The 18,651-nt window shown below is 48.8% G+C and overlaps 1 protein-coding gene across 2 annotated transcripts in view; it reads left to right on the forward strand.

Annotated features, from left to right (window-relative positions):
• PLXNA1 (plexin A1) overlaps positions 1–18,651 on the forward strand; it is a 312,964-nt gene that overhangs the window by 224,999 nt on the left and 69,314 nt on the right. For both annotated transcript variants that reach the window (XM_020981168.2, XM_020981169.2), the window contains exons 14-21: positions 699–819; positions 1,534–1,670; positions 3,901–4,068; positions 5,056–5,149; positions 6,688–6,927; positions 7,122–7,265; positions 9,163–9,397; positions 17,150–17,292. In XM_020981168.2, the coding sequence (XP_020836827.1) occupies positions 699–819; positions 1,534–1,670; positions 3,901–4,068; positions 5,056–5,149; positions 6,688–6,927; positions 7,122–7,265; positions 9,163–9,397; positions 17,150–17,292 (1,282 nt within the window). The remainder of the gene's footprint in view (positions 1–698; positions 820–1,533; positions 1,671–3,900; positions 4,069–5,055; positions 5,150–6,687; positions 6,928–7,121; positions 7,266–9,162; positions 9,398–17,149; positions 17,293–18,651) is intronic.

Below are 18,651 nucleotides of genomic sequence, written 5' to 3' on the forward strand. Positions count from 1 at the left end.
AAACATAGTAAAGCTGTTGTGCCTGGCACACAGTAGGCACTAAAGAAATGCTTATTGTTTGAGTGAGCTAGGATTCAAACTCAAATCTTCTGACTTAAAATCTGCTGTTCTTTGCAGTGTTTCTCACTTTATTTACAGAGGGTGAACATGTTGGGGTTTGGGCATAGTGGGAGGAATGGGCCTTGAAAAGATCAGTGATGCTCTTCGAGAAGATGTTGACCTAGTTTGCAAATGGTCAGCCTAAGAGAGAATGGGTGTTCGAGAGGGCTAGTGGGTGGCATGTTCAAGGCCTCCTGACACTTACTGTGTGACCTGGAAGTGGTCACTTCCCCTCATCTGTACAATGAAGGGATTGGACCCAGTAACCTTCTGGCTCTGCGATCCTAGAGAAGGCCTTTCCAGGCTGCCCCACCCTGAGCCAAGAAGATATCCCTCTTCTGGCCACCACATCAAGGTGAAATGGAGAGAATGGAGTCAGAGGTCCTGGGTTCAAATCCTGGTACTCTTTGTTCCTTTCTTTGTGTCCATGACAAGTCACCTTAACTTCTGGGCCTCAGTCTCCCCACGTGTAAAATGAGTGGGGTTGGGCTGGATGACTTCCATGGTCCACACTCTCGAGCTCTTGTTCCTCCATCCTGCCCCCATGCTCCTCCTTTTGCTGAGAGCCAGCAATAGTGACCACCTTGGCTTCCCCCCAGGATTGTCTGTGAGATCGGAGACGCGAGCTTCGGCCGAGCTCATGACGCCCTGGTGGAGGTGTGCGTGCGAGACTGTTCCCTTCACTACCGTGCCATGTCCCCCAAGAGGTTCACATTTGTGGTAAGACATTCCTTGCCTTCTTCCCCCTGGCCTGTTGGCCAGCCCTGCTCCCCCTCCAGGGTCCCCAACCCAGCGGCAGAGGCGGGGAGCTCATGGGAGTATCAGAAATCCTCTAGGTCAACCCCTTCGGTTTCTAGGTCTCAAGACTGAGGCCCAGAGACAGAGGTGACTTGCCTGGTCACCATGTTTGTTCTTAGCAGAGCCGAGATTAGAACCCAGGTCAAGCACCAAGCAGCCCCACGTTTCCCCTACCACGACATGTTGTCTGGAGTGTATTCTGAGAGTTCTCAATGGGGGAGGAAGCCAGTTACCGACAGATTTTTTTTCCTTCAGATGGAGTTTCACTAGGCAGGGAAATATAAAAATAAACCTACCTTGTATTTGTGCAGCCTGGTTTATTTTGCCCAGTATATTTACTGTTCTGTATGGAAGGGAGATACACAAATAGGCATATGCCCATTTACATACTGTGGAGACTTGAAGTGGAGGATGTAAGTGACTTCCTCAGGTCTAGACAGCATTCCTCCAAGAGGTACAGCCTGGCCCTGCAGTCACTGTTCTTGGAGCCTTAGAGGTTTGGTTTGGTCTGGTATCCTGCCCCCTGACCCCCCCAAATGTACTCTTGAACTTGAATCTCAGCTGGGTGTTTTCATTGTCAGCCCCTCCTTCCGGAGCACCCAGAAATCCTCCCTGACCTCGTCTTTTTCTCTGCAGACTCCCACCTTCTACCGGGTGACCCCTGCTCGCGGTCCACTCTCTGGGGGTACCTGGATTGGTATTGAGGGAAATCACCTGAATGCTGGCAGTGATGTAGCCGTCTCCATCGGGGGCCGCCCCTGCACTTTCTCCTGGTACGTTGAAGAGTGGGCACGGGTGCTCACTGTGGGGAGAGGGCAGGAGGAGGGGGCTGCAGTCAACTGATGTGGGCACGTTGGGGGTGGGCCTCGGGACTGTCATGGAAACCACAGAGACGCTCTTGTTGGGGAAAGCTGCCATGTCGAACCTGGGTTAGGGGAGCTATCACCATGGAAACTCAGAGGAGGGGGAAGGTTACCATGGAAACCCCAGGGATAGAGGAGGGGAGGCAGCTAAGGATAGGGAAGGCTGGAGGCAGGGCTATGCCAGGAGCCATCAGGCAAGGCCAGGGGGGTAGGGGAGCAGGGTCTCTTGCAGACCGGCCTTGAGGGGGCCTAACATAGAGAAGGGGTTAGGCCAGGGACTGTGAAAACACTTCAGTTTCAGTCAGCTCTTAGGCTGGCGTAGACCCAGTCACTCTCTTCCAGGAAAAATGAATCTGGGAGAAAAAGTATTTAAATTTTTGTGTTTTTTTTTTAAGAGAGAAAAAAAGAAATGTTAACAAAAGCCCCTAGGCTCGAAGTGGATAATTTTTAGATTAGGGATGATAATGGAGCGGCTCTTTAAATATTTTCCTGTGGTAATTACCAGTTATCAGCACTAATCATTGCTGTTTGCAGCAGCCCAGGGCCCGCGCAGAGATGCTGGCCTCAGTTTGGGAGGGGTGTGTGTCTGTGCTGGTACCTCCCTCTCTGGGCCTACTCTGTTGTTACAGTTAAGCCTTGATTACCTGCAGTTGCTTAGGGGAATGCTGGGGAATTTGCCTTATTGAGTAACTGAGGGGTGACCTTTTGCGTTCCAACCCTTGTGTCTTGGAAACCTTCCTATCCTTGGTGAGGAAGTGGAAATGATTCTTTACAGTATAGCCCCACTGTGGGGGAAAAGTATGTTAATGTGTTTCTGCGTGCATTTGTGTCTGTATGTAAGAAAGAGAATTTTTAATGGAGAGAATAGTGTCCCAATACAGAGGGTCCACACAATTGAATTATGGAATAGAGGCAGAAGGGACCTTAAGGATCATTCAATTCAAGCACCTTGTTTGACTAATCAGGAAACTGAGTGAGGGCCAGAGATAGGAAGGAGATGCTCTAGACCTCCGACTTGATAAGTGAATGGGGATTATACCTCCCACGTTGCCATGCATTAGAGGGAAAATAAAGAGGCCGATAGCACAGGGAGATATGGAGGGTGAAAGAGAGAGGGGCTCAGTGGAGAGAGAAACCAAAGGAACCTGTGACCATCAAGGAAGACTGGGATGAATCCTGCCTTCTCTCGCGTCCATCCCAGGCCTGAAGACCACAAGTCATCTCCGAAATGCACCCATTCCCAGACATGGACAGTTAGATGAGCATGTGTGTATGCATGTATGTGCACACAATTTTCACATGGTCAGATGTGTTCCGTTGGTGATTTTCAGTCTATGTAGTGGTGTTGGTTTTCTTGGGGGCATGACAATGAAGATGTTTTGAGCATAATCAGGGGTCCACAGACCCCAGGCAGACAACCCCAGGATGGAGCCTGTGGCCTGTCTTCCCTAGCTTAGGTATAGGCAGAGGTGAAGATGGGCAATACTTAGGTTCCAAGAGAGAGATTGGGGACTGGCGAGGAAGGCGCTCAGGAAGGCAGGAGGAGCTGATGCTTTGGATGGAGCTGACCTGTCCTGTCTTGAAGGAGATCCAATCCAGGACCCTGGGCATCAGTGCCAACGAGAGCTCTGGGGGACCACCGATGATGGAAAATGTCAGGAAGCGTGTTTGAAGTCTCCTGGTCCCAGTGCCCTCCCTTCCAGAGTCATGGTTTAGTGTGTATTTTCTAGGGTTTTCTAGGTAAACTGTCATGCAGTACTGGAACATATACTGTTTATGCATTTTTTTGGCTCCCAACCTGGGCTTTGCAATATTATCCCATCGAAATGAACTAATCTGCTTATTTATTTCTTATGAGAATATTCTGGGTAAACACTAGAATTTGTTTCCTTCCGTTTTGAGTGGGGAGCATTTAAGGGAAGGTTTATTAGTAAAAGTCAAGGGGTCCAGACACCTCCTGATCTAGTCTTAATATCCTTATTTTATGGATGAGGAAAGTCTAGTAGTTTGTCCAAAGCCACCTGGGTTCTAAGGACCAAACGCCACGTTCACACTCAGGGACTCTGACTCCAAATCCCATGTTCTTTTCCCTAGACCATGCTAGTGTCCACTGACCTCTCTCCCCTCTTTTTTCCCCCAGGAGGAATTCCCAGGAAATTCGCTGCCGCACCCCCCCAGGCCAGAGCCCTGGTGGTGCCAACATTGTCATCAACATTAACCGGGCTGAACTCAGCAACTCTGATGTGAAATACAATTATACCGAGGATCCCACCATCCAAAAGATCGACCCTGAGTGGAGTATTAACAGGTAGAGGACAGAGAAGGGTTACCAGGGCACTGCTGGGGGCTCTGGGCTACATACAATGAAACAGGGGCTGCTTGGGTGCAGGGCAGAGGGAGAAGGGTCCAAGGCCGGTCAGAACCTGGGTCATGGTGGTGTAGTTCATGGCTTGCAGGCCTTGGAGTCAGGAAGCCAAGGCTCAAACCCCACCTAGTATACTTATTAGCTCTATGACCCTGGGTGAATCCCTTAATGTCTCTGGGACACCATTTCTTCATCTGTAATTTGAGGGGGCTCATCTAGAGTGCCGCTAAGGGCCCTTCTACTTCTAAATCTAGCATCCTAACAAATTCTGGGTAGGGGAGCCAGTCCCTTGACCCCAGGAGCTGTGAGGAGGTACTTTGGAGATGGGGAGTCAGGGACGTTTGAGGCAAGAGGACAGGTCCCTGACTTGTAAGCAATCCTTCCCACTATGTGCAATTCCTATCTGAAATTAGTTCCAAGGAAAGCTTTTATCTCTGCAAGTGAATGTGTATGCTGTCCTGGTCAGAAAACAGGTCTTCTGTGATTCTTAATGTTTAGGGGCAGTCAGGCCCCGGAAAGCTCAGACCTAAACCAAGTGTTATAAATCTACTCAACTCAGGTGCCTGAAAGCATCAGTTTCTCCTTCTATCAGATGGTCTTTCTTCTGTTTTATCTTTAATTGTCTTATCTCATGCTATGTATTTTAATCTGTAAACCATCTCGAGTCTTTCTGGAAGTAGGCCTGGTACAAATCGAGCAGCAACATAGATAAATGGATGGCAGCTCAGTCTGCTGTACCAGTTGGAATTCTGAGCTATCTTAGAGTTTTGGGGAGGGAGAGACAGAGCCAGCCCTTCCCTGCTTAGCTCTGTGCAAAGCCAGTGACCAAGGTCCAGGAGGAGTGAAAGCCTGACCTAACAGTGGGTGGGTTTGGAGGTGGTCAAGCGTTCCCATCCCCCAGATGACACATGTATCCCTCTGGTCCCCCAGTGGCGGAACACTCCTCACCGTCACGGGCACCAACCTGGCCACTGTCCGAGAGCCCCGGATTCGTGCCAAGTACGGCAGTGCTGAAAGGGAAAACGTGAGTATTCACGCCTGCCTAGGTGCAGGGGACCTTAAACCTGCGAGAGCCCGGCCCCAGCCTGCCTCCGTGTGCTCTATATACACTTGGGTCTAGCCGGGCCAGCCTGATCCCCACCCCTAGCCCAGCTTTTCTAAACAGCACAGAGCCTTCAAAGCCCAGGGCTTTAATATTTGTGGCCTAATACTGACTGAGTGCCAACTGCTAGCCCATACCAGTCTCTTCCTCCTCAGCCCCTGTAGCATTCAAGTCTGTATTGTTTATCACAATTGGCTACCCACCTGCACCGTTATTAAGTTGCCCACGTGTGACTCTCGTGTCCCTGAGTAAACTGTGAGAGTCTCGAGAGCCAGGACCATCTCTTGTTCAGCATCTAGTGCAGGGCCTGCCCCAGGGCGGAGGTCAGCAAAGCCCCTGTTAGATGGTTTATTGATGGGCCGAGCGTCTTCCTTCGTGGGTCAGCGGCTGCCCAGGCTTGGGAGTTTTCTTGAGACCCCTCCAATATTGCAGGGACACACAGCAGCTTTCCCGCCTCACTCCAGAAACGCTGCCGGCTCTGGCGGCATGGTGTACAACAGAGCCCTGGCTGATAGAACAAATTAGGGGGTTGCTGTGTGCAGAGCGTGGCAAGCCACTTCCCCAGATGGCCGAGGCGATCTGTCCATCCCTCGGGTCACCAGGCCTTTGAACAGAACAGCTTCCTGCCATCTCTCCCAAATTTGTCCCTTTGGAACATCCACCCATTATTCCAACTTCTGCCCTTTGGGTCCAAATGAATCAAGTCTGCAAACACATGACTGCCCTTCAGTTACTTAAAGAAGTCTGCTGTGTTCTCCCAGGGTTTCTCTTTGCCAGGCTAAACATGAACCAGTCTCATGTGACACAGAATTAAGTCAGCAAGCCTTTTTTTTAAAACAAATTTTTATGAATATTTTCTGTTCCCCATAGTCACCTCCTGTGTCCCTCCCCCTTGCCCACCCCCTTCCAGAGAGGCCCTGTGGGACAGATCAGGAAGCCTTTTTTAAGCCTCTCTGTGGGGGTCTTGCGCGTCCCTGGCCTCGTGCTGGGGAGCATGGACCAGAAGGTGGGGAGGGTGAAATGGGGGGAGGAGAAAAAGACGCAGATCCTGCCTTGGTAGGGGCTTGTAGTCTAGCTGGGCAGACAAGCCAGGAAGACAGAGAACAGTGCAAGATGATTTACAGAGACGGGCAGGGATTGATAGTCCTGCAGCAAGCTTTCGAGGAGCTCCAAGGCAGAGCAGTGATCTGCCTTCGGGCCAAAGAGCCAGGCCAGCGTGTTGACAGTCTCCAGTATTAGTGTTTCTGTGGCAAAATGCCACGTTTCTGCGTTTGTCCCATGTTTCCTACAAGGGAAATCTGAGATAAAGGGGGGGCTCAGAGCATTGGTTCCTTAGCTATTCCGTCATGCCCTTCGAGCCGCAAAGCCAAAGAGAAGGACGGCTCCCCCAAACCTTCCTCAGGTTCAGAGACCTGCCTTGACCTTCCAAAACCATCCTCTTCTTTTCTCTGGGTCTCCAGATTTGCACAGTGTACAACGACACCACCATGGTGTGCCAGGCCCCGTCTATTGACAACCCCACCCGGAGCCCCCCTGAACTGGGTGACCGGCCGGATGAATTGGGCTTCGTGATGGACAACGTGCGATCCCTGCTCATTATCAACAGCACCAACTTCCTCTACTATCCTGATCCCGTCTTTGAGCCCCTCAGCCCCTCTGGCATCCTGGAACTCAAGCCCAGCTCCCCCCTCATCCTCAAGGTAGGTTTCTACCCCTGAAATTTCTTGTGTCTGCCATTTTGTGCTTGTAAGGCTAATGGGAATAAGGGAGCAGGTGCTAGGCAGGGCCAGGCAGAGATTGATGGAATCAGAAAGGAGAGGGGATGTGTAGGGGGCAGAGGGATGGAGCAGGGGCTGCAGTCTCGGGGGATTCTGCAACCTCCCTCTTCCTTCAGGGCCGGAACCTCCTCCCTCCTGCATCAGGGAACTCCAGGCTCAACTACACCGTGCTCATTGGGTCCACACCTTGTGTGCTGACTGTGTCTGAGACTCAGCTGCTGTGCGAATCACCCAACCTCACTGGTCAGCACAAAGTCACGGTACGTGTGTCTGCCTCCAAGGGTCCCCTGGTCGCAGGGAGCTGCCCGCTGCTCCTGGACCCTCCCTTATGCATTGCACAGATACTGCTTCGTGGATGTGCGTCCATTTGTGCATCCAGCATTCATGTATTAAGCACCTGCTGTGTGTCCCACAGCTAAACAGGAAATACAAAGAGTCATCATAGTACAATGGAGAAGACACTGGATTTGGAGTCAGAGAATCTGGGTTCAAATCCTGTCTGCCACTGACTGTGATTTTGGGTTGGTTTTTTCACTTCTCAAGGCCTCAGTTTCCTTGTCTGGAAAATGAGGAGCTTTGGCTAGATAACTGTTCAGGTCCTTTCTGTTTCTAAACCCACGATCCTATACCTGTCCTGAGCCTAAGAAGTGACTGAACCAAAAGGCCAGTAATGGCTGACTTGTCACGGCAGACCTGGAATTTAAAGCCAGGCCTCTTGACTCACGTGTCAGGCGCCTCCCTCCTGGATAGTGTTGTCCTGTGCCCATCCTAACACGTCCCCCCTTTCCGCAGCCTCTGCTGCTTATGGGCTGTAAGCACTGGGAGCAAGAGGACAGCCCAGGAATTCAGATGGAATGGAGCGTAATGACTGAGTGGTCTCTCAGAGGCCTGGCGTTACGAAGAGAATTGTCCCCATTTTCCTCATTGGCTGCCCTGCCTTAGGACAGGGCTCCCGTGCTTGTGTTATCCCCTTTTGAGTTTAAGCATCTCTCTGTGGCCATTCCCATTGCCTTGATATTTCCCTTCTCCATGGCTTCAGGGAGCCCAGAGGTACCATGGGCAGGATGACTCAGTGAGGAGTGGTTTAGGGCAGGTATAGGATAAAGGCATCATGGGGCAGTGGGATGGGCACTCTACTGGAGTGCCCGAGACCTGGTGCCCACGAATCAAGGTCTTCCTTGATTTATCTGTGAGACCTCGAGGATGTTTGCTTCCCTCTCAGGGCTTCAGTTCCGTCCTCTGTGTGATAGGAGGGATAGACTAGATCCAATTCAATCCAGTAAGCTTTTATGAAATGCCTACTGTGTGCTAGGCACTGACGATATAAAGGCAAAATTCAAAATCATCCCTGTTCTCAAGTAGCTTACCTTTACTTCAGGGGTTCTTAATCTTTTCTGTGCATGGGCCCCTCAGGCAGTTTAGTGAAGTCTGTGGGCCCCTTCTTAGAATCAGAATCACGTTTTAATTGCATAGAATGAAATGATAAGAATACAAGGGAAACCAGTTCTATTGAAAAAGTTACCAAAATATTTTTTAAAACAAGTTCCCACATCCAGATTAGATTGTCTTCATGATCCACCTTTCCTTTTTTTTTTTTCTCTTTGGTGAGGCAGTCAGGGTTGAGTGACTTGCCCAGGGTCACACAACCAGTAAGTGTCAAGCGTCTCAAGCTGGATTTGAACTCGTGTCCTCCTGACTCCAAGGCCAGAGCTCTATCCACTGCACCTCCTAGTGGCCCCTATGTGCTCCCTTTCAGCCCTAACATTGTCATTCTGGGGTTCTAGGGAATCCACTCAAGGACACAGAGAACCCCAATTGTCCAAAAGATCTGTTCTTGGTGTAGAACATCTGCCTCCTTTCCAGGGAGAGTCATCATCAACCCTGTCATTTAACTGGTTGAATCCCAGCATGCCCAGGGCCAGTGTTGTCATAGGCATGGCCTGCTTCTGGGCATCCCGGTGTCAGAGAGGAAGGATTGGGTTCTATATCCCTGGAATTCCTCCCTGGTGACTGGAGAAGAGTTTTCCTCTCAAAATCTGCTGCCCCTTCCCTTCTGCTCTTCCTAGACTCCCTCTGTGGGTGTTGTTTCACACCCACATCCTGATCCGCCCCCATAGCTCACCTCCCCTGCCTTTTGTCCGGTCCTTTCCCTTCCAGATCAAGGCAGGTGGCTTTGAGTTCTCCCCGGGGACGCTGCAGGTGTACTCGGACAGCCTCCTGACTCTGCCGGCCATCATTGGCATCGGAGGCGGTGGGGGTTTGCTGCTACTGGTCATCATCGTTGTCCTCATCGCTTACAAGCGCAAGTCCCGGGATGCTGACCGCACCCTCAAACGCCTGCAGCTCCAGATGGACAACCTGGAGTCCCGAGTGGCCCTTGAGTGCAAGGAAGGTAAGGGGAGCGAATCTCTTGGCTGCCTGGCCAGGAGCTGGGAACTCATCATCACCTGTATCCTTTATATGGGATGTCCCAGAAACCTTAGAGCAGTTTATTAACCTTTGATGGCTTTGAGCTACATCCTCCTCCTCCTCCTCCTCCTCCTCCTCACCGTAGCCTTCATATAGGGTGTCCCAAAAGCATTGGAGCAGTGTATTAACCAAAAGATTTTTGGGGCACCCTAACTTTGAGGTTTGCAAAGCCACTTTACATGTTGTTAGCTCATTTGATCTTTGCAACAGCCTTGGGAAGTAGATGCTGTTGTTACTTCCATTTTACAGATAGGGAAAGTGAGGCAGACAGAGGTGAATAACTTGTCCAGGTACACGGCTCGCAAATGTCTGAGGCTGCATTTGAACTTGGGTCTTCCTGACTCCAGACACAGCCCTCTGTGCAGTGTCTAGCTGCCTTTGCTCACATTTAGATGGTGCTTCACTAGTCACACCGCTCTTTCCTCTCAACAATCCCTTCATGTAGGTTGTGTGTAAACAGTTTTATTCTCAGAAGGTAAAGTAATTTGTTCAGGGTCATAGCTAGAAAGAGTCATAAGTCATAAAGACTTAAAGCCAAACCTGACTCTGTAAAAAGGGTTTTGTTCCTGGTTTCTCCTTGATCCTGATATGTGTCCCTCTCTCCTCCAGCCCTCTCACCTAACAAAGAACATCAGTTCACCAAAAAGGCCTGGTAGACTGGCCACTTCTAACAATGTATGTAGCATTCTGACCCCATGACCCCCCTCCACTTACCCAGAGGAGGGTGTTTCATCTCTTGTCTCTCCAACATTGGCTTGTGATGGTTCTTCAGAGTTTGGCTTCCTTTGGGTGTTCTGTTCAACAATATCATTGGAACCATTTGTGTGGCCCCTTTGGCAGCCTGGCGTAGCTCATGGAGGCTTTCTCAGGATCATGTTTTTAATGTGCAAAATAAAACACAGAGGATGACAGCAGTAAGCAATTATATTGAAATACAGTTGTCAAAATATTAGGAAAACAAAGTCATGGACTCAGGTTAAAAATCCCTGATCTTTTTCTCTCTGTCTCCCCCCCCCTTTCTTTCTTTCTTTCTCGCTCTTTCTCTTTCTCTCTTTCTTTCTCTCTCTCCTTTCCTGCTTTCCTTCTTTTCCTCTCTCTCTTTCTATTTCTCTCCCTCTCCTCTTTCTCTCCCTTCTCTTTCTCCCTCCCTCTCTCCCTTCCTTCCTTCTCTTCCCCCATATATGTATATATATGTGTATGTATATATATATATATGTATATATATATGTATATATATATATATATATATTTCTCTTTCTCTCCCTTCTTTTTCTCCCTCCCTCTCTCCCTTCCTTCTTCCCTCCTCTCTCTCTCCCCCTCTTTCTTTTTCCTCCCTTCCTTCCTTCTCTTTCTCCCTTCCTCCTCTCTCTCTTCCCATCTACCCCTACATCTCTCCATTGACACATAGTTAGAGTCCTAGTGTATTTTGTTCTTGTGTTTTGGCTTATTTCACTCAGCATCAGCTCATCCAGCTCTTCCTCCGTTTCTCAGAATATTCCTCCCATTTGCTCTGTCTTCTTGCACAGGAATATTCCTTTATGCCCGTGTACCCTAGCTAGTTCATCCATTCCCTAATTGATGGTCACCCGCCGCTCTTTCCACTATGTCAGGCTTTCTCTCATTCTAAATGCTGCTCAGCAGGAAACAGCAGACATGTCCCCTGCCTCATTGATGCTTAAAACCAAGGCTGATAACAGTAACATAGCCAGATACAGTGACAGCTAAGCCAGCATTGAATTTCATTGACTTTGCGGATTAAAGAATGCATTAGCACTGCAGTCCAGGGTGGTGTGGTGAGTTCCAGAACGAACGTACCTCATAAGGTTTTCATGAGGATGAAAAGTGGTGATGCATTTAAAGTTCTTTGCAGGCTTTGAAGTGCTAAGAGATGGCATCGTCATCACCACCACCATCCTCATTTTCATCATTATTATTAGAATAATTATACAAGTAACCAGTTAAGGATGTTGGCTCTGAGGCCAAGAATCGGTGTGAATGGAGGGGGCTGGATTTCCTGGTCTGGTGGGAGGAAACTTGCTGGCTCTTCGTCAGGGGCACAGAAAGCTTTCTGAAGAAGGTGAAATTTCTGCCCGACTGAGAGAAAGAAGAGGGCCTGGTCATCTGGTGGGTCATCTCCCTCCAGCTGTGGGGCCTGGACTCAGCAGCCAGAGGAGGGAAGCACTGAGCAGGGCAGGACATGATACTATCGTAAGATGCGGACAAGCGATGAGGATGGACATAGCTAGTATCTACATAACAATTTAAAGTGGACAAAGCACTTTACATATATTCTGCCCTGTGATCCTCATAATAAACCTATGAGCTGGGTGTCCTTTTTATCCCCATTTTATAGGTGAGGAAACTGAGCCTGAGAAGCTAGTAAGTGTGTGAGGGCAGGATCCGAACTCAGGTCTTCCTGGCTCTGAAGCCAGCCCTCTAACCACTGCACCACCCAGCGCCTTTAGTCCAGGTCACCGTCATGAGGCTCTTTAGCTGAGGGTAAGGCTCTGGGCTTGCTGGGCAGGACAGTGGCAGGCCACAGTAAAGAACCCTTCCCTTCTCCTTCAAGAAAGATCCTGACTGGAGAAGCCTCAGGAACCTACCCTAGTCCCAGTTCTTTTATTGTTTAGTTCTATGACACTTCCTTTTCCTGTGCCTCAGTTTCCTATTCTGTAAAACGAAGGGGTTGGATGAGGTCATCTTAAGGGTCCTTCCAGGTCTCCATGCATTCAGTGAGAATGAAGAGTGTGCCATGTGCAAAAGGAGTTGACTCGAGGTGGGTAATCCAGGGAGGAAGAGGAGGAGAATCCGGCCTTTTGGTGTAGCTCTTGGCCCGAGGCGTCCTGATGCTGCCTACCTTTATACCCTTCTAGGGGCTTTCTTGTTCCTCAGTGGTCTCATGATGGGGGGAGATGTCAGGCTTGGGGGCTCCCTGCAGGAGGGGGCCACGCCTCCTCTATTTGGCTTGGTTCTTGTTCTCCTTCACCTCATTCCTCACCTGCTGTGTCCCAGCCCTCTGCTTGTCGGGGCTTTGGAGGAGATGAGGGGGTGCCCTCAGAGCACAGAGAAAGGACCGCTCCAGAGAATCAGAAAATGGCAAAATCATCCCTTGTCTCCTGGCGCAATGGAAGGATGATTAGGGTTGGGGTCGTAGGGTCCGGGTTCAAATCCCATCTTTGTTACTTACTGCATTTTTGACCGTGGGAAAGCCTTTAAACATCTTTGGGTCCTGGTTTCCTCTTCTATAAAATGGGGGTGTTAGATTGAATGACCTCGGGTTCCTTCTAACTCTGTGAACCTGAGATTCTTCAACTCCCCAACCTACATCCTCTGCTTTACTCGAGTAAATCTGTTCTAGGCCCCCTCTGGTCTGTCTTAGAACCTTGGCCTAAGCTCAGAGTATCTACCCTTCTCAGCTCATTTGAAGCAGCATATGAAATGTTACCTCCTCCAGGAAGCCTTCCGTGGTTCTGGAAGGGAAGCCTAAGGGTCATGATGGTGATGATACTAATGATAACAGGAACCATCACCCCCAGTCTGTGTTCATGTCTGCTGTGGTACCTGGACACTGGCACTTTGCTTGCCTGGTCCTGCTTGGATTCAGCTACAAGAAGCAGATATTTTATCCACTGTAGACTGTTACATGTGAGAGAATAATAGAAGGATAGTGACTTTTAGAGAAGATAGAGAAGAACATGGTAACGATAACAATATTAGTAAAGGGAATGAGGGCTGTCCACATTTCCGAAGCACTTTGGGGTTTCTAAAGGCTTCTGAGATGGGGAGTGACAGTATCCCTACCTTAAAATAATGTATTTCCTTTCACAAATGGGGAAACTGAGGCCTTCAGAGGTCTGGTGACTTGTCTTGGGTTGGTTACCCGGTTAGTAAGTAGCCTAGATCTGAGCAGTGTTTCCCATTATACACACAAGTCTGTACATAGTTATCTGGGTGGTGCCCTGGATAGCACACTGAATTGGAAGTCAGGAAGACTTCGGTTCAGATCTTCCCCCAACCCCTTTGTAAGCTCTGTGGCCCTGGTCAGGTCACTTCACATCTGCCTGCCTCAGTTTTCTCACCTAGGGATAATAAATGGGGATCAATAATGGGGCCAGCCTTCCAGCGTTGTTGTGAGGCTTAAATGAGCTAACGTTTGCAAAATGCTTAGCTCGGTGCCTGGCACGTAGTAGGTGCTTCAGAAATACTTGTTCTTGTGTCCCTCCCTTTCGGCCTCCTTCACTCATTTTCAAAATGAGGATAGTGATAGCAGCTACCTCAGCAGGGTTGTTGAGATAATATAGGTAAAGTGCTTTACCAGCCTGAAAAGGCTTTATTGATTTTTGCCGTTATTATAGTCAGATGGTAGATTGGAGGGAGGGGTGTGTGTGTGTGTGTGTGTGTGTGTGTGTGTGTGTGTGTGTGTGTGTTCGTTCACCTCCCCCTCCAATCTACCATATGCATACATCTCTATACACATGCACACACACATATGCATGCACACACGCATGCACACATCTCCCATATAGCTATGAGAGGTTGGAGAAAGGAGAGGTCATCGTGACCTGGGATTATTTCTCCTTTGGGGCCCATCTGACAGTGCTTTGGGGCTGACCTAGGAGTCTGATGAGGTGGGGCTTGAAGTCAGCCCTGAGGAATGCTTGTAATTTGGACAGAAGTCAGGGAGGGTGAGGGAAGTCTGTACTAAGGAATGTGAGTAGACTTTCTAAGATGGAAATGGGATTGGTTTTCTTAGGAGACTGGGAGGAGAGGCAATTCAGAGGACCAGGATTTGGGATTCAGCAGGCCTGCCTCTGCCACTTAAATCCTGTGTGTCCTTGGTCAAGTCTCCTGACCTCTCTGGGTCTCTCTTTCCTCCCCAGTCAGTCAGCAGAAAGCAAGTATTAGGCACTTGCTGTATGCCAAACAGTGAGCCACATTTTATAACCAAGGGGGTTGCTCCCAGTAACCTCCATGGTCTTTTCTACCTCATACCCACCTGGCAGCAGGGGAAGGTTTGTCTGGAGCAGCGATGCTTAGGGAAGCTTGGAGTGAATCATGGGGGACCTTGATTATTAGACTGAGTGGTGTGAACTTGGCCCTCTAGACACCAGGTAACCACTGAAGGTGCCTAAATCTGAGGAGGAAGATTCCCAGAGTAGTGACAGGTACCTTGGGCAGGACAAATAGAAATCCCCATGTTCCCTTGCTGGGAATTTTGGGAAAGGGATAAGTTTTCATGAAGAGACTGAAAGTGGTTCCAAGTTGGGAGATGGAGGAAAAAGTGTGTGTGTGTGTGTGTGTGTGTGTGTGTGTGGTGTGTGTGTGTGTGTGTGTGTATAAGAGGGTGGCAGCTTATTATGCGTCTTCTGCCTGCTGGGAATTGGGCCCAAACGCCTCTCCATGTCCCACTGTCAGGGCCTAATTGCCCATTATCTCCACGAGCAACTGCCTGGGCCCATGACCCTGCCAGGCAGCCGAGTTGGGGAGGGACTGGGGCCCTGGACACACGATAATAAAAGCATTTGGCATGGGGCGGGGGAGACAACAGTGCGGGGCTGCCAGAGAGATAAAAGGAAACAGCTTTTAATTAAAAGCTGCCATCTCGGCAAAAGCCTTTCTCTTTCCTCTTCCACCGGACCCAGATAAGATAGAGCATCTTCTCCGCTGCTGGCTTGGTCCCTGCCTCGGGCGGCAGAGACCAGCCTGCTTGGCATGGACTCACACTGTCTTTGAAGTTCCTTAATTTGATTTCAGACAATGCTGTGAGGTCCTCCCCCATAGCCCCCGAAGATTCCCTCCCTGAACTTTTCTCCAGATCTGTCTCTCGTGAAAGCCCCAATCTCAGAACATTCTTTCTTTCTGTCAGAGATAGGGAATGAATGGACTTTTCTCCACTGCTACCAAGCCTGGACTGGTGAGAACAGAGGATTGTAATTCAGATGAGCCAGTCCCACCAGTTCCCCTGTCTGGGTTTCCATGTCCCCATCTGTCAGATAGGGACAATGATTCCCTGCTTTATCTACCCCACCCCAGTTGTACAAATGCTTTGAGATATCCAGAGGTGCTTTGTAGATGAGTCCAGTCTGAGAGGCTTCTTTGGTTGTGCCTGAGGTCAATTTTAGGGCCCTCACCTTCTGGGTAGATAGGTGCCTCTAGGCTCTCAAGACCTAGACATCCTGGGTGATGGGGAAACCATGGCTGCAAACTAGACTTTGCTTCCCTTCCTGCCCCCTCCCTTCTCATATTCTTCCTTTTTTTCAGTGGAAGTACCAAGAAATGCCCTTTAGCAAGTGGCTGGAGAGGGAAGAGTGGGACCTTTATTCTATGAATGCATAGACTAGAGAGCTGCGCACGCGCACACACACACACAGTAGCTGCCATCCGCTCTTAACATCAACCCTAACCCAACAGCTCCCTCCCTAAGACTGCTCCTATGCCCCTCAACCTTTTACCCTTCCTTGCTACCAATATCATCTAAACTCCAATTTCATGGTACTATAAAACTGACATTTTTGACCTTTGAAAAGGGACCTGAGAAGTGAGTGTTAAAATGTAGAATGTTTGAGCTCTAAGGGGCCTTAGAATATAGAATGCTATAGCCAGTAGAACATGGAACCTCCAAACCTAGAGTATCAAAACTGAAAGGAACTCTAGAACGTCCAATGTTAGAGCCTAAGGAGCTTTAGAAGGGAGCTCAGAACATTTTACTGGTCTAGAACCATTTTATAGAGAAGGAAACTGAGTTTTGTGAGGGCACTTTAATTTTCCTCCCCAGGGTTTTAGTCTTAACCCGTGACACATTTCCTTTTGTTTTTTGTTTTCTGTAGTATCTTTTTTTTCTTCCCTTACTCCACTCTCAAGCCCTTCTGGGGCCTCACAGTCTAGTTAGGGAGAAGGGATGCCGGCACAATGGGGTGACATTTGTTAAGTGCTATAACCAGGTGAGATAATGGATGGCTGCCATAGGTAGGTCAGAAGAGACCTAATCAGAAGGCAAGACGACTTAAGCTGGTCCTTGAAGGACGGGTAGGGATTAGTGTAGTGGAGGAAGCAGGAACACACACGTTTTCTATGAGGTAACACTGAGCAGACCCATCATTTTTCCTGCCCTTAGGAAGATAGGAAATGGGCAGGAAGTTCTCTCTCTAGGCCACACATGGAGAGACTGAGGCCTTGATCACCTAGGGAGGGACTCAGTTTCCACTTAGTGACCTGGTCACTGGCATGTCGTGTCAGAGCAGCAATTGAGGATCTTCCCTCTCCCTTCCTACCAATCTAAACTTTCCCATCCCATGCATAGCCTGTCAGGGCCCTGCTAGGTGACAAGAGCTAATCTAAGAAGCTAATTCAGGCTGTGTTAATTAGCAACTGATTAGAGCTTAATGTACTCTCCCTCCCAGTCAACATCTTCATTTTAACAGCGATCTCTAAAATTCCCCAAACGAATGGATATTTAATGGTGGAAAGTTAGGCACTGTGACTGGTCAGTGGAGGAGACATTGGGGCTAATGGAGCCTTTAGGTCAAACCCTGGTCTCCAAGTGGTGGCTTGAATCTGCCCACCATCAAGCTGTTACTGGGCCTGCAGGGTCCTCCAGTGGAAGAGAAGCCAGGGCTATGGCCTTCCCCACTTCCACTGGTCCTTTACTTTCTTCCTTCTCTCCTTTGTTGTCCAGCCTTTGCAGAACTGCAGACAGACATCCATGAGTTGACCAATGACCTGGATGGAGCTGGCATCCCCTTCTTGGACTATCGCACCTATGCCATGAGGGTCCTTTTCCCAGGCATTGAGGACCATCCGGTGCTGAAAGAGATGGAGGTAGGTGCCCCACCGAGGGGTGGGAGAATGGAGGGCATCTTCCTGGTCATCAGTCCTTCGGCAAAAAGCATTGGACAGCTAGGCAGCAGATACCCTCAACATTACCTTCTTCCAGAGGGTCTCTTCACCCCTCTTAAAGGTAACAAGATATCAGGGAGGCCCCAATAGAACCCCTTTGAATGACTCTGGAATAGAATAGGAGGTGAACATGAATGGGGATCCTTCTATAAGCAAGTCTAATTGTCTTGTATTTTGAGAGGGGCAAGGGAAGAGGGGAATACCCTAGGGGTCTTAAGACAGGTTTCTCAGAATTGAGAGTCTGATAGGGGACCTAGATTAAAAATGAATAGATTGTAAAATGATGAGGTTGGACCCAGTGACCTCTGAACATATTTTCCAATCCCTGTGATCCTATGTTTGTTTTTTTCCTGTTTGCTGTTCCCACCTCCCTTGTTATGAAACCCTCTGCATCAAAGAACAATTAAGCAAAACAAATCAACACAGTGGCCATGTCTGACAACGTATGCCTCATTCTGTGCCTGTAGTCCACCACTTCTTAGCTGAGAGGTGGAAGGCCTGCTCTGGGATCACAAGGGTGGGGATAGGAAGTCACTGCATTGGTCAGAATTCCGAAGCCTTTCATTGTTGTTTTCCTTCTTATCATCATGGTTATCCTATAGAATTTTTTCTTGATCCCATTCTTGAGTTTCTCTAAAATTCTTTTTATTCTCTGTTTCTCCTAGAGTAATAATATTCCATTATACTCAAATACCACAGTTTGTCAGGCTGTCTGCCAGATGATGAACTCTCACTTTCTTTCCATTTTTTCTATTACAAAAGTTGCTACTATGAATATACATATATACGTAATACATACATACATATATACGTAATACATACATACATATCCATACCCATAAATATATATATACATATATGTGTATATATGTATGTATATATATACATATATATGTGTATATATATGTGTGTGTGTATGTGTGTGTGTGTGTGTATATATACACACACACATGTAAATTTTGACGGGGTATATGTCATGTTTCTTTCCACAATTCAGGAGTGTCCAGGATCCGATGCTTTCTCTGTGCCAAATGCTCCATACGGAATATAGTGGGGCAGAAGGCTTATGTCCAGCATCCAGCACCCTTGGGCTTCCCCGAATATCTCTTCCTCCCCTGAGGTGCTCTCCCAGCACAGTCTTAATTGGTGGGACAGTCAAATCAGCCCAAAGAAGAGTTTCCCTATTAGACCAGGCCTTTCAACAGTGGCTGCATGGGCATTGCTAGGCAGGGCCATACAGACACAAGATTTGGGAATAACTCTGTAGGTCATGGGTCCAAG

The sequence above is a fragment of the Phascolarctos cinereus genome, unplaced genomic scaffold (assembly GCF_003287225.1).
Source record: "Phascolarctos cinereus isolate Bilbo 61053 unplaced genomic scaffold, phaCin_HiC Scaffold_4;HRSCAF=312, whole genome shotgun sequence".
Classification (NCBI taxonomy): Eukaryota; Metazoa; Chordata; class Mammalia; order Diprotodontia; family Phascolarctidae; genus Phascolarctos; species Phascolarctos cinereus.